The 20927-nt window shown below is 40.9% G+C and overlaps 1 protein-coding gene and 1 long non-coding RNA gene across 15 annotated transcripts in view; one reads left to right on the top strand and one right to left on the bottom strand.

Annotated features, from left to right (window-relative positions):
* Positions 1-24: 24 nt before the first annotated feature.
* Positions 25-9787, bottom strand: LOC146544211 (uncharacterized). Of its 2 annotated transcripts, XR_014883343.1 has the most exons (4): positions 9482-9787; positions 9111-9265; positions 5461-5603; positions 29-274 (listed from the first exon to the last, which is right to left on the bottom strand). It is a non-coding gene; the product is annotated as an uncharacterized LOC146544211 (long non-coding RNA). The 2 variants fall into 2 exon arrangements; XR_014883342.1 differs by having other exon boundaries at positions 25-274; positions 9111-9787.
* A 2856-nt stretch (positions 9788-12643) lies between these two features.
* Positions 12644-20927, top strand: part of ANO5 (anoctamin 5) — a 50259-nt gene continuing 41975 nt past the window's right edge. For 8 of the 13 annotated variants that reach the window (XM_031553392.2, XM_031553391.2, XM_085223914.1 and 5 more), the window contains exon 1: positions 12645-12876. In XM_031553392.2, the coding sequence (XP_031409252.1) occupies positions 12816-12876 (61 nt within the window). In that variant the 5' untranslated portion in view covers positions 12645-12815. Of the gene's footprint in view, positions 12877-20927 lie in introns of all 13 variants that reach the window. The other 5 variants (XM_019615255.2, XM_019615252.2, XM_019615251.2 and 2 more) reach the window with 3 other exon arrangements.

Genomic DNA, 20927 nt, shown 5'->3' with positions numbered 1-20927 from the left:
AGTTTCTTTCCAAAAGCCTCACCTTTAAATGATTAACATCTGTTGGTGAAAATCAAGGTTACATTGAATAGATATGGCTGTTATGTCACGTCTGAGATCAAAGCCAGTGAGTGACCATGAATCTCTAAATTCTCAAACAGACAGAAAAAATATTGTGTTGTGTTACCTAAGTGAGAGCTTTGCATACTTTCATAACAAAACTGATGAGTCTGTCAGCAGAGGTACTCCATGGGGTGCTGCAGTGCTATTCCTGCCATTACACACTGTCATATCACTGTGAAAGAAAGAGACAAAGCAAGAATACTTCTTGAAAAAACGTTTAACAATGAAGCAAAAGAAGAACACACTCCTTCACATTAAACCAAATCAAAATACCATGTACAAGATCCTAGCTGCAGATGACTAGACGCAGTAAAATGAATGATCATATTATGACAGATTACATCCATGGATACTGTGCAGCAAGAAGTATCTGAAACCAAGGAGCAGCACTTAAGATCAGCCTCACTGAGAAAAATGATTTATTGCAAGCGAAAAAGGAAAACATTAAATAAATAGCTTTTCTGGGGGCAGTATTCTTCTCTGTGCTTTTTAAACCTGCAGAAAAGCCCGTGGGAATTTAAGATGCTAATTTCAAAGAAATGAAAGTTATTCCTAACATGCCGTTACAAACATTTATAACAAGCAGTTCCATTCACTCTGCCTCGAATGCCTAAAGACCTTTGCAGTTCTGTTTGTTTTCTGGTTGATTCTCCTCATCTAAGAAAGAGATAAAAATGAATGCTTCTGATGGGCTTATTTCACTTTTTCAATTACATTATTACTGCAACAAAAGTCTTGAGCCAGTAAGTTTAATGCAAACTCTGTCTAATGATAGACAAACGAAGCATTTAAGGATTAGGTTCATAGAATTACATCATCAATAAGTTCAAACATGAACATTTACTCACTATAAATAGGACTAACATCTCCAAAGTAACTGTGCTGGGTGGGAACAAAGTGTCAGGAACAGCAGATATTAGTTCAGTGCTGAAGCAGTTTGTATTTTCATATGTGAAATATCAGATACTCACAAAGAGACAAGGGCGTATCAGAAGTGGCATAAACTGCTTGGTTGGTGTTCCACAGGGATAATGCCAAACACCAGAAGGTGAGAGCATCTAAGCCTTGAATCAAAAATCTCTTTCAGAGAGCAGGAAACCTGGTTTGTTAGGCAAGAAAGGGGACAATATGTGGAAAATGTGCAGGAAAAGCAGAAGGCCAACTGTGGAAGCAGCAGAAATCCTATACTTCTCCTATACCTTTGTTTCCTCCTCAAGGGAAAAAATTGTAAGTCTGAGATATTCTGAGCTGGTTGGGAAGAGAATGATGAACAAACCTGAGCGTATGGGGATAGTCTGATTAAAGAAGGAATGAAAGAATGAGGGGTATCAGAAGCAGGTGGAAAGAGAAGGGATCCAGACGTGGGTAAGAGGAGACAGGTTGTACCCAAGGGATGGGAAGAGAGAACAGAGGTAGGGAATAAAAGACTCTGGGAAGCTTAGTTACGTGTCAGAGGAATCTTTATAAAAAAAATATAATTTATATATAATAATATATTATTAATAATATAATAAAATATAATTAAAAAACAAACAACAGCAAAAAAATCCCACCCAACTTTCACAGACCAAAAAAAAAAAAAAAAAAGCCCTGTACAAGTGATGCAGCAGTAAATCTTCAAGATTTATGGTTCAAATTACACATAATTTTCACTCTGCATAGATGTAACATAAAAAGAAGAAGAAAATGAGAGCTGCAAAGGGGGAAGGAAAAGGGGATGGGGACGATCTTGTTTTTGAGGGGGATTATGTTTTCTATATACAGAGGAATACATTTTCATTCTGAACTATTGAGAAAAAATGAATAACAAGTGCTCCTTAACAAGAATACCTTGGTATAACCCTTGTATATATATGGTACCTGGAGAACATAGGAGACTAAACATAATGGAAGCTCTTCTCTGTATTATATACGTGTCTCTCTCTTCTCCTTAGCTTTCTACAGGAAGCATTTATTCTGTTCACAACTATTCAAACATGAGGAATGAATCCTATCAATTGATTTTTGATTGTGTAGGAAGAAACATACAGGCAAATAAGGTTATATACTATACTTCCCACACTGTTACAGAGCTTGAAGATTCGAGGGGAAAATTGTGAAATAAATTTTGTGTATCCATGGTATGGAAAGTGAGTTTTGTCTTGAATTTGATGGGGAATTACAAATTGGATGTTAGCTCTTACGATTTTACAGACGGACATTTTGTTAACAAGTCAGAAAATACATTTCTCTTAAAGTAATGCAGTTATTTCAGGCCTGTACATGACTTCAGCTTGGATTCACGCTTTTGCAAAGTTAACTATCTAGAGTTGTTTGCACATTTATCCTGCTTTATGATTTGTTTTGCCTGTTATTTTCCTTCTCCCTACTTCCTTCTCCCTACCCATCTGTTACATGCATATGCTTAATTATCTCCAACTATTGATGAGTATACAGGGCACATACAAGAATCATCAAGGGCAGCCTGGAAGTGAAGCTACTATAGGGCAGAACTGACAAGGCAGCATCAAAGCTGTGAATTCATCCTTGTGAATTAGCACGAGTGAAAAATTAGCAGGAGGATAGATTTTTTGTTTCTTTTGTTTCATTTTCACTTGGAATCCACTAAATTACGCATGAACTGGTTTAGGTTGTAGGGTGACCTACGTAGGTATGAGCTGGGAGAGACTGATGTACAAACTTAGGTAGAACTGAAGAACTAAGCTATCGTTAGGTTACTCTGCCAGGAGTTAAATGCAACACTATTATGGACCATAACACTAAAGAAATTGTGAATCCCCTACCTCTTTGCAACTCCTGCTGGTTACTTTGCTTTTTGAAGCAGCAAAATGGGGCTCCAGCCAAGCCATTTGTTTGGATTTGGCACGGATTTATTTATACCCTGCTGAACCAACTGATTCCACTGGCAAATTGATAGCTTGAAACATATCACTGGGAGTTATTTGCTGCACAAAGCTGAGTTCTGTTGGCCAGGTTCACAACAGGTGTAATAAGCCTGAGGAAAATCTATCATACTTTCCATATAACTCATGCAGGACCCTATTTCCTGACGTACCCCTTAACTACTAGCTGGGAAACTTCTGAGATGCACAGTATAAAAACATGGAGCAATGCTCCCGCTGCTCACCATTTTATCATTCACACTGCAGTTGATAGATTATCACTGGACCGTTTCTATAAAATATAATGATCAGTAGTGACAAAGGGAACTGTTCCGGAACAGCAGCGGATGACAATGCTTATCTTATCACTGTCTGAGACCGTTTTTTTGTTGCAATTAAAATCAGTGGTGAAATGGTCAGTGTTAGGAATCCACCCGGTGAAAATTTTAAATCTAGCTTCTCAAATGGTGATTTCGTTCAGTGTATCACATAATCATGCAAAGCAATATGGCTGCGTTCCAGAGTTTCTTATGAAAGAAAAGCAATAAAAACAACAGACAACAGTGTATGGGAACTGTTGAGTCACGGCCTGAACCACTGATTGATCACCTGGGGAAAGGACCTGGTCAGCCCTGGAAGCACAGGTGAGGGCAGTTCACCTGTGTGACTGGAAGGGTTGGAGGCCTGGCTGCTTCTCTCTTAGACCTTATTTAAGGGCTGACTGCCACCAGGGAAGGATCTCTTTCTGGAGATCCTTTCTTGGCCAAGCTTTCCCCTGTGAACCTGAAATCTTTTAATTCAGGTAAACAATCTTTTTCCCTTCCTTTATAGCACCTTTCTATCTTGCTCATCCTCCCATCATATTGATGTGCCTGATTGCTACTGACAGCAACAAGAAAAAAATGTGAACATTGATGGGAAATATGTGGAATAAGCTTCTCAAAACATTAGAGAAGGGCTCATGAAACAGGTTGGTATGCTGACTCTATTGAAGGCTGAAGTAAGTTTCAGGAAAGAATCGTGTAAAACTTGTTTGTCTTTGGAATTAGAAGTTCTCTTGTATTATTTTAAATGTGAATCTTAGAGCGTTTAGATAGGAAAACACTCTTATCTATTAGCACTTCCTAAGGCCTAGGTGTGAAATACTAAATGATAAGCAGTCAAAAATATCTTTCAAAAATAGCATGGCTGCCCTTAAGTGCGAGGAGTAAGAGAAATGCTCTGCTTGGTTCAGTGTTCATTTAAGCGTAGCAGGAAGAATGTGAGGAGGATATCCATTTCACAAGGAAGAATGGAGGAATGCAGTTTAATAACATCCTAACCTTGTGAAAATACGAAGAAAATGAAGAAAAAAGCTGCTTAAGACTGAAGCAAAAGTAGCTAATACAGATGGAGCTTCACTGGCTAATAACTGATAGAGCAGTGATTACTCACTGGTTTTAAAACTGTCATTCTATTTCAATTCTCAGGATGTCAGACTCAGAAAAATTCAATCACATCAGAAATCACAGGCATACTATTAAAGGGCCAATTTCTTAGGAAACTCAAAAGTTTTAACAGGATACTGCGTCCTTTTCTGGGCTCCTCAATTCAAGAAAGATAGGGAAAGAGTCCAGCAGGTGGCTGCAGAGATGATGAGGAGGCTGGAGTACTTCCATTACAAGGAGAAGCTGAGCTCTGAGACTATTCGCCTGGAGAAGATTGAGAGGGGATCTTAGCAATGCTTATAAACTTCTAAAGGGTGAGAGTCAAGTGGATGGGGCCAGTCTTTTCAGTGGTACCTCAAAACAGGACAAGGAGCAACGGGCACAAACTGGAACGCAGGAAGATCTGTGCAAACATGAGTAAATGCTTCCTTTCTTTGAGGGTGACAGAGCACTGGAACCAGATGCCTGGAGAGGCCGTGAAGTCTCCCTTTTTGGAGATATTCATAACCCACCTGGACACTTTCTTCCTCCAGAGAAGCTGCTTTAGTGTGTGGGGGGGTTTGGACTGGACTATCTGCAGAGGTCCCATGCAATCCCTACCATTCTGTTACTCTTTGATTCTATGTAACTGAAGTCCATTCAATTAACTTGGGATAGTTGAAGTGAATGTCAAGCAAAAATGGGCTAAGAACAACTGTATTTAGTATCACGTGATTAATGTAAGGAGTGGATCAGGAAAAGCCAGTGTTACTCTCCTATTTAAAGCCATGTTCACTCCCGTAACGCACATGTTAGAACTGATGGGGCACAATATGAAGCAATTCAAAGTAAGAGCACTACGCTTCGCATCTCCTTCAGGAACTAATGGGAAGACATGAAAGAAAATATGACTGCTGAGTCCTTCTGCAACTGACTGGTTTCAAAAGACAGGTCAAAAAATGCCGTGTGTTTTATATTAGTTCAGTTCTTAATCACATTCAATTTAAACCTATGAAACACGGACTATTTTTCTGAGATGCCAATTATTTGAAGTATCAGAGTTTATGTACCAGATCAGACGTGTATCGCTTTTTCTTCTTAACTCTACAATACAGAGAGCAATCGGTGAACGTTTGCACGTTTATATAAGGCTGATGAGACAGTGGCTTTTTGTCCAATGGTTTTCCGTTGATTCAGGTCAAGTAAGTGAGCACTGTGAAAAGAGAAAAGGATTCTTCAGAGCTTTTTGGACAGCAATACCGAATTACAAGGGAAACAATATATCTAGGGCAGTAGGGATGATAAAGACAAACTCAGAGTTTTCAAGCATTTCAAAAAATGCCAACACTCAAAAGACTTACCTGAAGATCTAACTTAAAGAGAATCATCCAAAACTATGTATTTGTAGTAAATAGTTGATAGTAAAACTTGAGGATTACAGAAATGACCCAATCAGTGATTACTGAATAAGTAACTCCCATATTATCTTCTTGCCTCTTTTCATATTTAAACAAAAGTATGAAGCAGTAGAACTAATAAGAACAAAAAATTACAAATGAGATTCTTCCAAATATATGAAGTACCTGCATAGTTTTCAAGAGGACATAGTTAGAAAGTTACCACTAGTTTGTCTTCTGATAAACAATACAATATACATTTCATAGTAACGACCTCATGAAAAAGTATTTGGCTTTAATTATGGATGGCAGAGCTCCTCTTATGAATTCAACAGTTTAACAAGAAAGTGGAATTAACATTCTTAGAGACAGCCATGGGAACAAAAAAGCGCTCAAGTATAAGATCTGCTGTACAAAAATTACAGAATTATGCACTGGTTTATTCTTCGTTATTTGAAGCTAGAGGTAAACAACGTAAGAAATCATACTTTTGGCCCTGGTAGGCTTCTTTGAAGCCAGATGCAATAAAGAATCACCTTACATCTTGAGGACCTTCCTCTGTTCCCCTGAAATTTAAAATACACTTTGCAGCCAATGAACGTTTTGCTTTGATATTACATCTTTGATATTACATTTTTCTTATTTATTGTTTCTAACTTTTTTCTTCTCAGTTTTCATCACAGTCTGTTTGTTTTCCTGCTTATAACATCCACATGAATTATTTGGTTATACTGAAATCTTACTATTTATACTTATCTTACTTATGAAGTACTGACTTTTGGATACATTTCTTTCTACTTTGTTTTGTCCCTTTGCTTTCTGCCCAATCCTTCCAATTACATGTGAGGGTGCCTGTGTGTTTCCACTCCTGCTGCTCTTGGATGCTTATCGTGTTCACAGGGTGCACATAACTAATCTATATGCTCAGCATGCACCGTGGCTGGGAAGGATGGGCCATGTGGGCAGCCCTGACAACCCTACATTAGGGTTCCCCTGCATGGGAAGATAAGTGCTGCATTTTTCAGACAGGATCTGGTGTAAGGATCTGCTAGAGCCTAAGGAAAGGCTGGAAACATTATCTGGTTACTATATCTCACACAGCTGCAAGGGAAAACTGTGAAGTACAAAACAAATTGGAAAGGATGCAGCAAACAAGAACTATAAGCTCACTGCTCAGTTTTATTAGGATTAATAACAAGTCTGTGTTAAGTCATACTGGATCGAGGCTGACCTCATATTGCTACTGTTTAATTTCCTTCTTACAACAAAGGACCCCTTCCAGCCTGTGATACTGTTGTTAGATCTATCAGGTTACAGGCCAGCGTCAACACCTCCAACCAGCAGCACCTCCAAACATCCAGTTGGGTTGTGAGATAGCATCAGCCAGTGCACGGCCCTAAGAATCTGGGAAAACCTGAGTGTTTGGGCAGGGCAGAAACACCTTAGTCATCTTCCTTTCTGTCTATAATCATCACAGTTTTTCCTACAGACAGCCCTACATACCCTCATTTTGCTCTTGTTATCCTTATCTTTTCTGTCTCCATAGAAAACTATATATTGTTTTCTTCTCTGGCCCATCTGTCTTCACTCATTTCTGCTTAAAACTATTTCTTGCAGCCTTGGAACTAGACTATCATTAGGCAGCAGGCCTTTGCAGTTTCTATTATCTGCTCTTGAAGGGGAGGAAAATGGGAATGCTGGCAAAGAACAGGAAAGTACTAAAATGCACGTGGTCAGAAAAGATGGAAATCATCAGCCAAGGAATTGGAGCTAAACTGTGGAATGCTCTCAAGCAGACAGGCTAAAAACAGAGACTATACAGCCTGATCATTTGATGTCAAAGAAGCCCACATCAGAAGATGCTTCCATTGTTTGGGTTGTTTTTAGGGTGCCATGCAAGTGCTACATGGATGGTAGCTTTGAAAACTTTCTGTAAGTCTACCAATTATGCAGAATTGGACAATAATTTATAACAGCAAATGTGAAACAACTTCTTAAAACTCACACTTTGAATAGAGTTGTTCCTCACAGAGAGTTTTATAAACAAGAGAGCATGTTAATTCAGTACAATCCACAGGATTAGATACTTGTATCATTATTTCTATTCTTCTCACCAGCTTGGGAGCTGTATCTTGCACAAAATAAGTTGTGCTTTAATATCTTGCCTTATTAATAAGCATATTCAAGTTTCCATTTTCCTAGAAATATTTACAAAGCTGCTCATCTCTTTGTACAATTTAAAAAATCTTTACAATAAAACATGTAACCAAGCAGAGCTAAAAGCATGCATATGCAGGAGAAGAACAAGTCATTAAGAGGTGTGTTCAAAAGTGTACCTCAGCTTTTTCTATACCTGAGGAAGCCAGCTCCCCGTTACCTTTCAGAGGGGGAACACTCTCCTTGTACCTTCATAATTCCACCCTGCTTTACTTTTTAAACTGATTAATGCACACTGAAGTGAACTGAGTTTCAAAATGTTTTTGCTAGAGCTACTTAGGTCTCTGCAGCACTCCAGTGCTTGGCCCTCACACACTAACCTTATTTAGTCAATCCACAGTCCTCTGTGTTTAAAAAAAAAAAAAAAAAAAACCACCACCAAAAAAAACCAACTATAATTCAACTTCATTTTATCCATTTATAGCCATGGCATAATCAACAGATACAGAATAAATAAGAATTATTTAGTGTCAGCGTATGTAATTTCACAGGAGAAATCACTACTACCACAGGAGGGCACTAAACTCTGAGAAACTATGTAACAAGAAGAGAGAGAAAATGGATGAGAAAGCAGGCTGGTATTTATTAAAATGGTGCGGTTTCTTATCTTAATGCTGTTATTTGAGTGCCAGAAATGATGAAGTACCCCTGCTCATCCCTACTGCATTCAACATATATATATATATATATTATTATTATTATTATTTTTGTGAATGTAACTATCAGTGCAGAACCCATAAGAATTAAATACTGATCTTTGCTCATGCTATTTAGGAGCAGTTTAGTAAAATCAGTGGAATTGTATTCATGGAGAATTGACAAGAGTGAAGAATTGTGCCTCAGATGTAGTTAATGAGTAGACTTTTCAGATATTAAGGTACCTTTATAATGTCTCCAGTAGCATGAGGGAGATGGGTTCCCTCTACTCCTCATTAAATTGCAACATAGCTTTCTTTTCGTGGTCTTTCTTGTGGTTTCCTTGGGTTATTTTAAGAAGTTTGATGCTGTTTATAAACTGAGGAATCTATTAGAGTGCAACTACATAATTACACATTCAAAATGTGTGCTTGCATGTGAAATGGAATACAGATTTCTGTTAAGATTACCTTGATCTCCAGCAGTTCTTTTGAAACCTGTCCTGGACAGTCACACAGAGGGCACAGAGCTGGTGCTGTCTCGCACTTTCCTCCTCTGGAGCAATCAGTACCCAGCTGAGATGTGGCTGGCTTAGCTGGGACCACACCCGTGCCATTTCCTTGCCCTGGGGTAGAACAAAAAACAGAGTTAATCTTAGCTCTACTGTTGCACGTTTGAGGGAGCTCAGGCCAATAAAAAGGCAGACCACAGTCTGCAAAAGCGTCTGTTTGTTCGGGTATTAGAGGTACTGTTCTTACCTGCACCACCTACTACATACAGCTCACAAACTGAAAAGCAATGAAAAGGAAAAAAAATGCAGTAATTGCACATTTTTGCATACCGTGTACAACTTCCTTCCTTTGAGAACTGCTAACATTCTGCCATCTCATACCAGAGCTACTGACAGCATCCTCTTATCATTACCATTTCCGGATGTTTTTTGAGCTGCCTGGCAGAATGCAAATAGAGCCATGCTGTCCTCATGTACAAATTCAAATGCCTGTTCCTTCAGTAAGCACATTTCCTGGGCTTCTGGATTGCATGGCATTCACACAGCTGTGTTCACCCTTAAAAGCCGCACAAGAAGAGAGTCAGATGTCAAACAGGCTGAGTAAAAAGCAGAGGTAGTTGAGGAAGGCTGGAGTGAATCTTCAGAAAGCTAAAAGCTCCCTTGGGTTTTTCTCTGACCAGTGCCTATTACATTCCTTTCTTTACCGTGCCAACTGTAACAAGAGAGTGCATTAACAAGAGAGTTTGTGGTGCTTCCTCCAGTAGGTCACAGAGATACTCTATGGGAAGAAGATACTCTGCTTTCCTTTTCTACTGTATCTATTTTAAACTCACACTTTTTTATTTCATCTGTTTCAAAATTTATGCTCACGGTCTGATGTGAAAACTCACTAAAACTCTAAGCACCTATAAAACTTTCCTAAGCAAAGCAATACAATGAACAATACACATATTTTCAGCAGCAGAAAGTTACTACACCCTCTGTGACTCTGATGGAGATGCTGCCATGTGCAGCATATGGAATCCTGAAAGCATGTGCTACCTTAATAACCTCTGGGTCCCCAGGTGGTAAAACCAACAGCTGTATGTATAAAATTCATTCCCAGTAGGTAGATAATAGACAACAAAGTTTTTCAAAGCATCTAACTGATATGCCCAAGAGCTCTATTTTCTATCTGATTTAAGACTTGAGGCCATATATTCTAATATGCTTTGGTGTAAAAAATTGAGTCAGTTCTTTAACAGGACTTTCAAAAGCAAGGATCCCAGAGTGTGAGCTGTGTTTCTGAGCAGGTCACGGAGTACCTTTCTGAGACGTTGGGAGCAGAGATACTCTTAAAACCTGGCTCTCCAGTGCCCACAGTTCTCTATATTTGTATAAGTTTTGAAAATATGAAGGCTCCTAAACCAGTTCCATGCTTTTGAAAAAGCCTTTATAAGGGCTAAATATAAGATTTCATAAGGGCTGCAAATTATCTGCTCCCATTTAGCACAGACAGTTAAGGATTATGTTTTGCTGCTGAGCGTTGTAAGTGCAATCACTGCCAATGATTTCTGCTGATGCTTGCTAATATACATATAGTCTTCTGGAATTTTTTATTTTTTGTTTTATATATACACTGTATTAGAAACAGTATTTGAACTCCAGACCACCAAGTGCAGAAATACAATGGCATTCCTTTTTTTTTTTCCCAATTGATATTAAAGGACTAAAATCATCATGAATAGTGTGGTTCCCCATTTCTTTATTTTGGCAGTATCTATTGCTTGCAATGAGTCACTGAACTGAAAAGCCAGAAGAAAAAAAAGGTCGGTCAGCTGAACAGTTTGACTTCACTCATTGCATATACAGCTTTATGATCATCAGTGGAAATGCAAGGAGAGGGAGAAAAGCATTGTGCTTTCTGAAGGAAGAATGATCTTGCATCACTTAGGCATGCTCTGAAAGCAAGTAAGACAGTGGCTCTTTAAACTCAGAATAGACAAGAAACTTAAATGCTGGGTATTGCATGTACCTCCTGAGTGCCTGCCATGGACACAAGGTCTTTCACAGAGCAGATGCCTGTCCCTGACACGAGCCACTGTGTAATTTACACAAAACTGGTTCTTCCAGAAACCATGCACTTCTGCAATTACAGAGATCTGAAAAGCATCCCTGGAGCACTCGCATAGGTTTGGATACCGACAGCTTGACTGCCACACGTGCTGGGTGGAGCGTGTCATTAACAGGCACAAAGCAGCGATGGCCACCGACAGCCTTGCTTGCTAAATACAGAGTTCTAATTTCATCCGCTGTGGGGCATAACAGCATTTCTCCTGTACTTAAAGCTCCAGTAAAATTAAAGCCTTGGAAAATACAGCCTTTGAGTTGAACATTGTCACTTGCTGTTGTGAGCCGTCCAAACACTCCCGTCAGCACACCACTGTGGTGTGCTTTGTCCCCACACCCTGCACAGAATGATAGGATGGCCTGAGTTGAAAAGGACCACAATGATCATCTAGCTTCAAACCCCATGCTATATGTAGGGTCGTCAACCACCAGACCAGGCTGCCCAGAGCCACAGCCAGCCTGGCCTTGAATGCATCAGGGATGGGGCATCCACAACCTCCTTGGGCAGCCTGTTCCAGTGCCTAGTCTACATAAACACCTGGGATTGCCCCAACCCAAGTTCAACACCTTGCACTTGGCCTTGTTGAACCTCATTAGGTTCACATGGGCCCACTCTCTAAGTCCCTCTGGATGGCTTCCTTTCCCTCCATCTTGAGATCGAAAGCCAAACGGAGCATCGCAGATGTTGGAGAGCAACCAGATGTATTTTTAGGCCTCGCTCCCATCTAAAAATATACTTCAGTCATACACTTCAGCAATGCCACAAAGGCCTAATGCTGTACGGAGAGCGGAGCACAGCCTGCTGCTGTAACTGGGTGGCTCGACCCGCCTGACTTGAGCTTTGTGATTAAGAAATCCTGCCCTGAAACTGCTGTTGTGTGCTGGTTGCTCAAGGAACGCAGCTCTGAACAGGTTTGTTGCACAACATTGTTACTTAAGTCAGACAAATCTGAGTGTACAAAAAGCTAACGTGAAGGAAGGCTTCGAGATCTGCCCTGAAGTGAAATAAATGCGCTGAGCCAACAGACGGCTGGAAAGTATCCCTGATTACTGAAGAGATGAGAAAATGGGGGTGATAGCCTGAGGGATGCAGGTGGAAGCTGGCTGTGCTGGGGGGGGGAACAAATGGACTACAGAACAGCCACGTTTCTCAACATGTGGGTCTATTTTTAGTCATATCTTTATTTTTCCTGAAAGAAAAAGAAAAAAAAAAAAAAGCAAAAGAAAAAAGAAAAATCAAAAAACAGCGGTGCTAATGGTGCCGGGGCACCGCCCTAGCCAAAATGTCTGCGCCTGAGCACAGCCCCGCGTCGGGCCGCCACAGCGGGAGGAGCAGCCTCCCACCGCTACCATAGCGGCCGTGGGAGGGAAAAAAAAAAAAAAAAAAAGGAGAGAGGAAGCGGCGGTACAAAGCGAGCTCCCCACGGAGAGCCCCGGCTTTCCCCGCTCCGCCCCGCAGCACTGCGCATGCATCGCCGCCCCTGACTCACCCCGCTGAGCTGCGGGAGGCGGGCGAGCCGGGAGCGGGGCGAGAGCGGCGGTGGGGGCAGCCACCATGAACCGCCTGGGCAAGAAGGCGAACGAGACGCTGATCGAGATGGCCCTGTCGGCCGACGGTAGGCGCGGGGCCGCAGCTAGAGGCCGGAGTCGGGGCTAATCTCGGTGCCCGCACCGCGAGGGGCCCGAGGGAGGCGGGGATTCGGCTTTGCGTGGCAGCCCCACCGCCGCTCCTCCGTCGGGGTGGCTGAGCTGAAGCGTTCGGAAGGAATGCGAGGATGCGGGTGTCGGCTGTGCCCTGCCAGCGCGGGGCGGGGGTTGGGTGTGAGATGGTACTGTGCCGTGGAAAGATCTTTCTGAAAATATTATGGGAGCCGTGCTTTGCCACCGGTCCCAGAAGCGAAGACCCCCTGGCACGGGATAACCACCGCCCCGTGTGCTGGGGCTCGGTCTTGAGAGCTGTTTCTCCGTGACATCACTTCTCTTTAGGAAAACACGTTTTGAAACTCCTCCAGCAACAGTGTGGTTGCCAAAACCCTCGACAGAATTGTTTGAGAAAGCAATGCCTGTGGGTGCTACCCGGGGACAGCCAAATGGGAGCTCCCCGTGTGCCATCTCTGGCACTACAGCCTGCAGGGTGCTTCCCAAGCCCTGCGGGGAGCCCTGAGTCATGGCCAGACCCGCTGACTGCCAGCACGGAGCAGGGCTTTCCTGCTTTCCTCAACCGGCCTGCTTTCCTGAAGGAGCTGGAGACCGAAACGTGTTTAGTCAATATGTGGTAACCAGGCAGGGAGTGATGCTGAAAGTCAGGAATGTGAACTTAATTCTACAGTGCTCCGTTTTCCCATGAGTGTTGTGTGTTGGGCCTTTTTTAAGTCATAAACCTCGAACCTAAGGAGTTGGGAGGGGTTTCAGTGGGTGGGTGTGATATAGCAGCATACACCATATATTGGCACGTAACTGTACACAGTTGTGCACCAATTAATTTGCTTGTTAATCAAGCACTCTTCTAAAACAGATAAAGATCTTAATATAGGCTAAAGGGAGTGGACTTTTAGAAGCTTGCTAATGTGTTATTTAAAAAAAAAAAATAATAATCTGGTTTTACAATAAAAATAATCTGCCCTTCCCGCTGCGGTCTGCAAAAGTTAGCAATATGCATGTTAGCACTGAGGCTTCTCCAAGATCTGAACATATGCTTTGTACTCTTAAGGAAACCTAAAGAGGCTTCCAGGCATAGATGTCAGATGTGCCACACACAGTAGTGTCTGGGTGAGGGTAAATAGGAAAAGAAAAAGCTGCATTTTTGCCTTAAAGGCATGTTCATATCTTGATAGTATATGTGTACTTAATTCTGGTTTGCTATTGCATTTCATTAAACTTAAATGCTGAAGAACAAGTTATGGGAGTGAAAAGCTACTTACCAGCAGCGGAAAGTTGAGCGTGCACTCTGTGTTTGGAGCTCATGTGCCAAACCTTCTCCTGCACAGGAAGTTCTTTCGCTTCCTGATGAATGAGACCAGTGTGAGGTAATAACTTCCACTTTGAAGTGCGTGGTTTTGCTTTTCATTCAAGATGAGCATCATCTACCTGAATATTAAAGAAAAAAAAAAGAAGTGAACTTGCAAAATTCCCATGTAAGTATTAAAGGAAGAAGATGCAGTATGTTGTTAGGAATGTTTCTTTGTGCTGCCTTTCAGCATTATATTTTCTGCTTAATATACCAATGCCACAGCTTCTGGAAGCTGGCAATTGGCTTTGTACTGTGTTTTGAAATGTAGACCCGTGCAGATGAACGCAGCTTAAAGTGCATGGAACACATAAGGGGAACCCAAATCCAACTTCTTCTCTGCAAGGCAGAAAGAGGTTATTCACCATTCCCCTTTGGTAGTAAAGACTGATGTCATGGCTCATCTTTCTAAGAGGTACCTGACTGCTTCACATTCAAATGTTTGCCTACGTGCTTTGTCGTCTTGCTTGTGTTCCCCCAAGAAAGGCAGAAACATACCAGGAGAGGTTGATGGTGTGACTTCCAAACAGCACTTGTGCTGACTGCTAATAATGCATCGGTGCTCAGGGCCAAGTATTGCTGATGTAAGTAACATTCTCTTAAACTTAACTGAAATTGGTTCGTACTCCCAATATAAAATGAAAATATAGGCCTGTGATCAAAACTACAGCAGTCTTTAATTACTGGGGGAATAATAATTTTTGATCTATTTGTAGAAAATCTGAGCGGGTTATCACCCACAGGACAAAACTGGAGGGTGAACTAACACCAAAACTCTCTGAATGAGTATTCCCAGGTATTGAAATAAAGCTCCAGTGCATTTAGGCACACTTCAGCATAGAAAAGGCAAGTGAGAAAATATGCCATTAACCTCACCAAGCAACACGTAATTCCTACATGAGATTTCTTTAGTGGCAGAGATGTCACTGCCAGGCACAGTTTAAATACGTGTTGGGTATCCAACAGGTTAGCTTTGTTTAAACAGAAAACTACAGTTTGTAACAGGAAAATCTGCTTTGTGGAACAGATTCCAACAATTTGCAAAGTACCACCTTCTATGTCGGTGTGCTCAGTAAGACAATTTTGCTGTGATGCTATTAATGAAAAACTGAAAACTTAAATCCTAGTCCACTGCAGTGTTTAAATATTAATCTTATCCCGAAACTGCATCAAAAAAAAATAAAGATTCTCCTTTGGACTGTTGATAAATGTTTTCTGCAGCTCAGTGGCTGGCAAAGTGGAGCAGCTCCATAAGAAGGTCTGTGTGCTCTCACCTGCCTTATTTGTCCCCTGGCAGTAATTGGGATGTTCTGGACCCTTCTGAGAGCTGAGAAATACAGTTGAATTCAGTCAAGTACAAGAGAACTGACCCGTTTCTCCCATCTCAGATGAATGCTTTTTAGCTTCTATGTAAATAAAAAAAGGAGTTGCAGTTTCACTTATAAACAAAATGCTAAATTACTTTGCTTTCCAAAGCAAAGGTCTGATGCTAGCCAGCACCTATTAAGAACTGAAAGCTGAGCTAAAATATGGATTTTTGCTGTTTGTAATTTGATAAAGTACAGTAATAATGCTTTTTTATAGTAGTATCAAAATCTAGAAGGGCACCTTAACTTCTCCATACACATGATCAGTAATTACTAGGACACAAAGGAAAACTGGGATAAGATGCAACAACTCTGCTGAAAATGCACTTTTAAAGTTACTGCTGGCAGATAGTTTGTCAAAAATATTCTTTTATACGTAGTGTCTAGTTAATGAATTGTCTACAGGTGAGAACAGCAGGTCTCCTACCGTAAAGGTATAGTTTAGAAAGTATTGGTAATATCATCTGGTGTGCAACTGTTGCAGTGTTTTTCTTATATTATGTAGCAAGGTGGTGATGCAATGGACTTTTCTACTGTTTTTTTTTTTTTTTTATTGTTACTTCTGGGCTGAACTGAAGAGCCATGTGATTGTCAGGATGTACTTTGCTGTCTAGCAGCACCTTCACTGTATTTCAGAATAGCTTTTCAAATGTGGATATTGAAGAAGAGGGAGAAGGGTCTTTGTGCCCTCCTGATAGGGATGCCTCCTGCAATCATAATACAGCTATGTAAAGATTTTGAGATGTTAGCTGAAGATGCAGAAAGATGAACAAAATATCAGGAGTTGCTTGTGAAGATGAATTCTTGGAGTGGTGGGGTTGACTCTAGGCTGGGACTTGGTTACTTGGGATTATATTGTAGGCATGTTTGTATTTTCTTAATGAGCCTCCTTGCAAGAACTTTGGGCTATTGGATGTTTGGTGTTGGTCGCTGTAGCGTGGTGGGTGCCAAGAGAAAGGTGTGCTGGTAGCTGAATTGGCTGCAGCTGCTGAGATGGCCTAAGGTAAGGCAGGCTGTGTGAGTCAGTGTGGAGATGTGTGCCCTGTGCAACTGCGGTGGTGTGTTCTAAGTAGTAATTACCTTTCTTAATGTAACATAAGGCAATTCTTAATTTACTGAGCAGGGTGAGGGATACGACATAGACATCTATGTTCAAGTGTGCTTCTCATGAGGAGCTGAGAAAATAGCTTAACTCTGTACCAAAGTCAATTCAATACTGTGGTAATCCAGTGAAGGATTTCTGAATCTATTTATATGCATTCAGAATACATCCAAGGGTGAACTTGGATCACTTATCACACTGCTTTGGGATAGAACTGGAACACTGTAGGGCTGCCTTCAGACTGTCTCTCTTTAGCCCTTGCTTTGTCAGTAGTTTATGCTACTAGAGAACTTGATTTTAGCTGGAAATGATGAGCAAGTAATGAGGAAAGAAACTTCCTTAGCTCCTATTTGCACAATTGTCATCTGGTGTTCTCAACAAATCTTGTAGCTTATTGGGTAATGGGATTTTAGTTCTCTTTGGTGAGGGGGGAGAGGAAATTGAAATACAGTAGTGTGATACAGATCTGTACATAATGGAAAAGATAGGAATAGATGTGCATCTATGGGGAGTATCTTAGGGTAAGGTGCTGTTTTTTAACTGGAAATCCCTTGTGATGCCATGTCTCCCTTAGCAGGCTCCCAAGGGTAAATGTGAAATTGTAGGCCTTTGGCAAGACAGCAGAATGCCAGCAAGCACTGTGGGTAAGGCTTGTGGTGAGATGGCTGGTCTTTAATTTTCTGCACTTCTCCAAAATTAGAAAAGGTGCTGTGGTTTGTTATTCAAAGGGGTTTTCTTAACTATCAGGTAGGAAATCGGAGGGCCTCTTCTTGCCCATTATACAATGTACTGGAAATATACCGCGCTGACAAGTAATGACAAGCAGATGTATTTCACAGGCCATCAAAAAGTTGGATGTCTGAGCTATTTTGGTCCTGCTAATCAGCTTGTGTCTACATCAGAAACCATAAGTGATGGGAGATGTGGTCTGTCACCCTGCTTATTTTCTCGATTGGTAGGGAACGTTTCTGTGGGTCTTCTATATGACTTCCATGCTTACTCCATCTTGTTTGAGTGATTTGAATAGAAGGCATTGTGTTGCAAACTCATACACCAATATGTTTCTATGTTACTTAATAACAGAAAGTGAAGCAAAATTCTCAGTGGCACGTGTCATTGGAAGTATGACAAAAACGGTGCTGAAGCAGAGTATGGGGACAGGAAGAACCAAGAATTGCAGGTGAAATTCAATGTCCATCTGAAATTAAGTGTGGCAAGCTGAGGAATAGGGCCAGTGGACAGAAAATGGATGATGTAGTTGTTTACAGTGCTTACAGTGTTAGTAAAGGTACGAGTCAAATATGTTCCTTGTAGTTCTTGCTGCTCCTCTCCCCACTCTGTTTTTCTCCACTGTTGCCCCATGTGTAGCTCACTGATTGTGCTGCTTTTCTCATACAGCCTCTATAGATTTCTTATGCTAGGTTGTAATGTGTGTCCATAGAATGAATGGTACCTGGGGACCCCCACTGCTTAAGAGAACTGCTGCAGAGGCTGAAAGAAGTCAGAGATTCCGTATCACGTTTTAATGCAATCCATGAATGAATAATGATACGAGATTTTCAATGGGCCTCTAAGAAAGCAAGCCTGTACTTAACACTTTAAGTGCTTGTAATTCCCTTGAGCTGTGATGAAAAGCGATAGCACAGTTGTCCGTTCCTCCTCTGTTCTGCAGTGCAGTCAGCATGCACCTGGCATTTCCATATATGTGCACAGCCATTGCTTGAGCTGCTTGTCTGCTTCTGCAGTCAGCACTGATGAAAAATGGCCTTTGGCGTATAAATAGTCTGAATGCAAACAAACACTGCCATAGTCCTTCGCAAGCTGCCAGGTCTAATGCAGGCTGCTGTTCTACCACCCTACTCTTCTGATGCTTATTTGCCATTTAGGTCCTAATTCTTCCACATGTAAAAATGCCTCACTTTGTCCAACTATTTCTGGTCTGGGCTTTCTCTTTTTCAATTGCGTTTGAACCTGTCAATTGGTTGACATGCCATTCTGCATAATGGTGGTACCTGGAAGGTTTAAATGCCACGTTCCTCACTCACAGCACATTTGATGCAGTGGCTTAGACAGGGCTTACAATGTCGTAGTAGTTATTGCCTCAACCACATTAAAAAGGTTGTTCAGGTTGTGTTACAACACTATGCTTGTGGTTTTTTGCTAAAAACAGATTTACATAAATCCAACATATTAAGCTTTGTGCTTTCTAATCAAGATGGGAGGTTCAATGGGTTTTATAAAAGGAAGGCAGCTAGGAGTAAACTTTGAGTTCCAATTCAGAATACCCATTTATTATACTAGAGGTTAGAACTACGGACTGTATTTTGTCCAAATTACCCGATTTTGTTTGTTAGATTTTAAATTACTGTTTCTTTTTTTCTTTTACTACCGATGTGTTGATAAACACCTGTTCTGTGGAATTGCCCATTTAATAATTAAACACATGATGGCCATGAAGTAGGTAATAATTGAAGGTGTTTTTTTTTTTTTTTTTTTTAAGGGAATCATAAAATTCTTTTCCTATGTTCCTAGTACATTATCTTGGATCTATAAGAAAATTAATGTTTTCACTGTTTAGGAATAGCTTCAAATTTTCAGGAGCAGCTCTGTGTGTGTATAAAACACTTCAAGCATAACCTTAAGATGGAATCTTTGGCTCAGGAGCGCAGCTGTTACTCTTCAGATGATATCAGATGAAGTAATAATGCTTATTGAACTTGCTGGTGAGCTAGCAATCTAGGTAGGTCCCAGTTCCCCTAGGCAATGCTGTCATCCAGCTTGGGAATCTAGTCAGGCTGGGATCCTAGTCCCAGGGATCCCAGGGAACAGGGGTGCAGCAAGTCTTGCTTTATTGCAAGTCAAGCTTATATGACTATAAAATAGTAATTGTGTGGGAGATGAGTGACCTTATTCTGGAGCAGTATTCAGTTTGCATTTTTGTTAGTGACTCATTGCTGAATCAGGCTCCTTATGAGTAGAAATCGGTCAAGTAGCTCCCAGCTGACAAGTTCAGCAGCAATCCCATGCTGATCTTTTGGGAGCACAGGACACAATGCTGTAAATCATGTATTGATTTAGCAGTAAGTATTCATGTTCTTGAATTGATTCTTCTCTTCCCCTCAGAAAGACAGGGTGCTGAATAATGGAGGAGTTTACTGAGATGGTATCTTTAAGACATCCGGGAATAAAATTTTCTTTGACTCCTTGGTAAGGGTGAATATTAGGAATTGTGTTCATAGCACAAAGTAGCTACCTCATTTAAGTTTTTAGTTCACCTCGAGCATCTAGACTTCACTCTAGGAACATGCATAGGTGTGAACTGAGGTGTCAGAGGTTTGCAGAACGGTATAATGGGTCTCAAAGTCCCTTTTACCTGCTAGTTTTTGCTGATTAAGAAAGTTGCTATTAACATGTCTTAAGACTGGGTTCTGCTTCACCCTGGGACCATCCAGCTCCATTTTGGTGCTCATTCTTGGGCACTGCTGAGCTCTGCTGCTTGACTTGTCCCATCTATTGGGTGACCACAGGAGGCCTTGATCTCCAACAGCACCATTACTTTCTTGTGACAACACTGAAGAAATTGAGATTTTTATAGATTAACATCTCAAAATAAACAATTTATTTTGCACTGTTTGTTTTCTTGCAAGTTATTTTAATTCTTGACTACACTGTTAATACAGATTTTATAAAATAAGAGAATTTTTCCACTTCCTGTCATACTGTAGCATGAAGGGTAGGTCAGTCATCCACGTGGCCTTCCATCCATTTATCTCATTTTAAATGTGTGACTTTCAGGCATATCTACATGTATTACTTCCTTCTGTAAACTGCAGCTACTGTAGTGTCTTTAAAAAGCTGTAATCTTGGTAGTGCCTATGCCATTAAGTGTTTTTGGTCCTTCAAAGTGGAATGCCTAGACAAGTTTTTGAAGGACAACTTGCTCATCATATTAAAACACTTTATTTAACCAAATAGGTTCAAATGTGAAATTGCATTGCTTTCTTTTCTTTATCTGTATAGGAAAAATGAAGTGATTCGGGCACTGTAAGCAAATTTAGACTATTGTAGAATAACTCACCAGTTCAATGCACAAGAAGACATTCTTCATGCTTGCGATGGAAATAATGAGACTGACTTAGAAGTATTGCTTGTTTGTAGAGTAAGCTATATAAATTCTGACAAGCTGTATCA

Source organism: Meleagris gallopavo, chromosome 5 (assembly GCF_905368555.1).
Source record: "Meleagris gallopavo chromosome 5, MGAL_WU_HG_1.1, whole genome shotgun sequence".
NCBI lineage: Eukaryota > Metazoa > Chordata > Aves > Galliformes > Phasianidae > Meleagris > Meleagris gallopavo.
The sequence above is the reverse complement of the archived record's forward strand: the minus strand, read 5'-3'. Positions and strand labels throughout refer to the sequence as shown.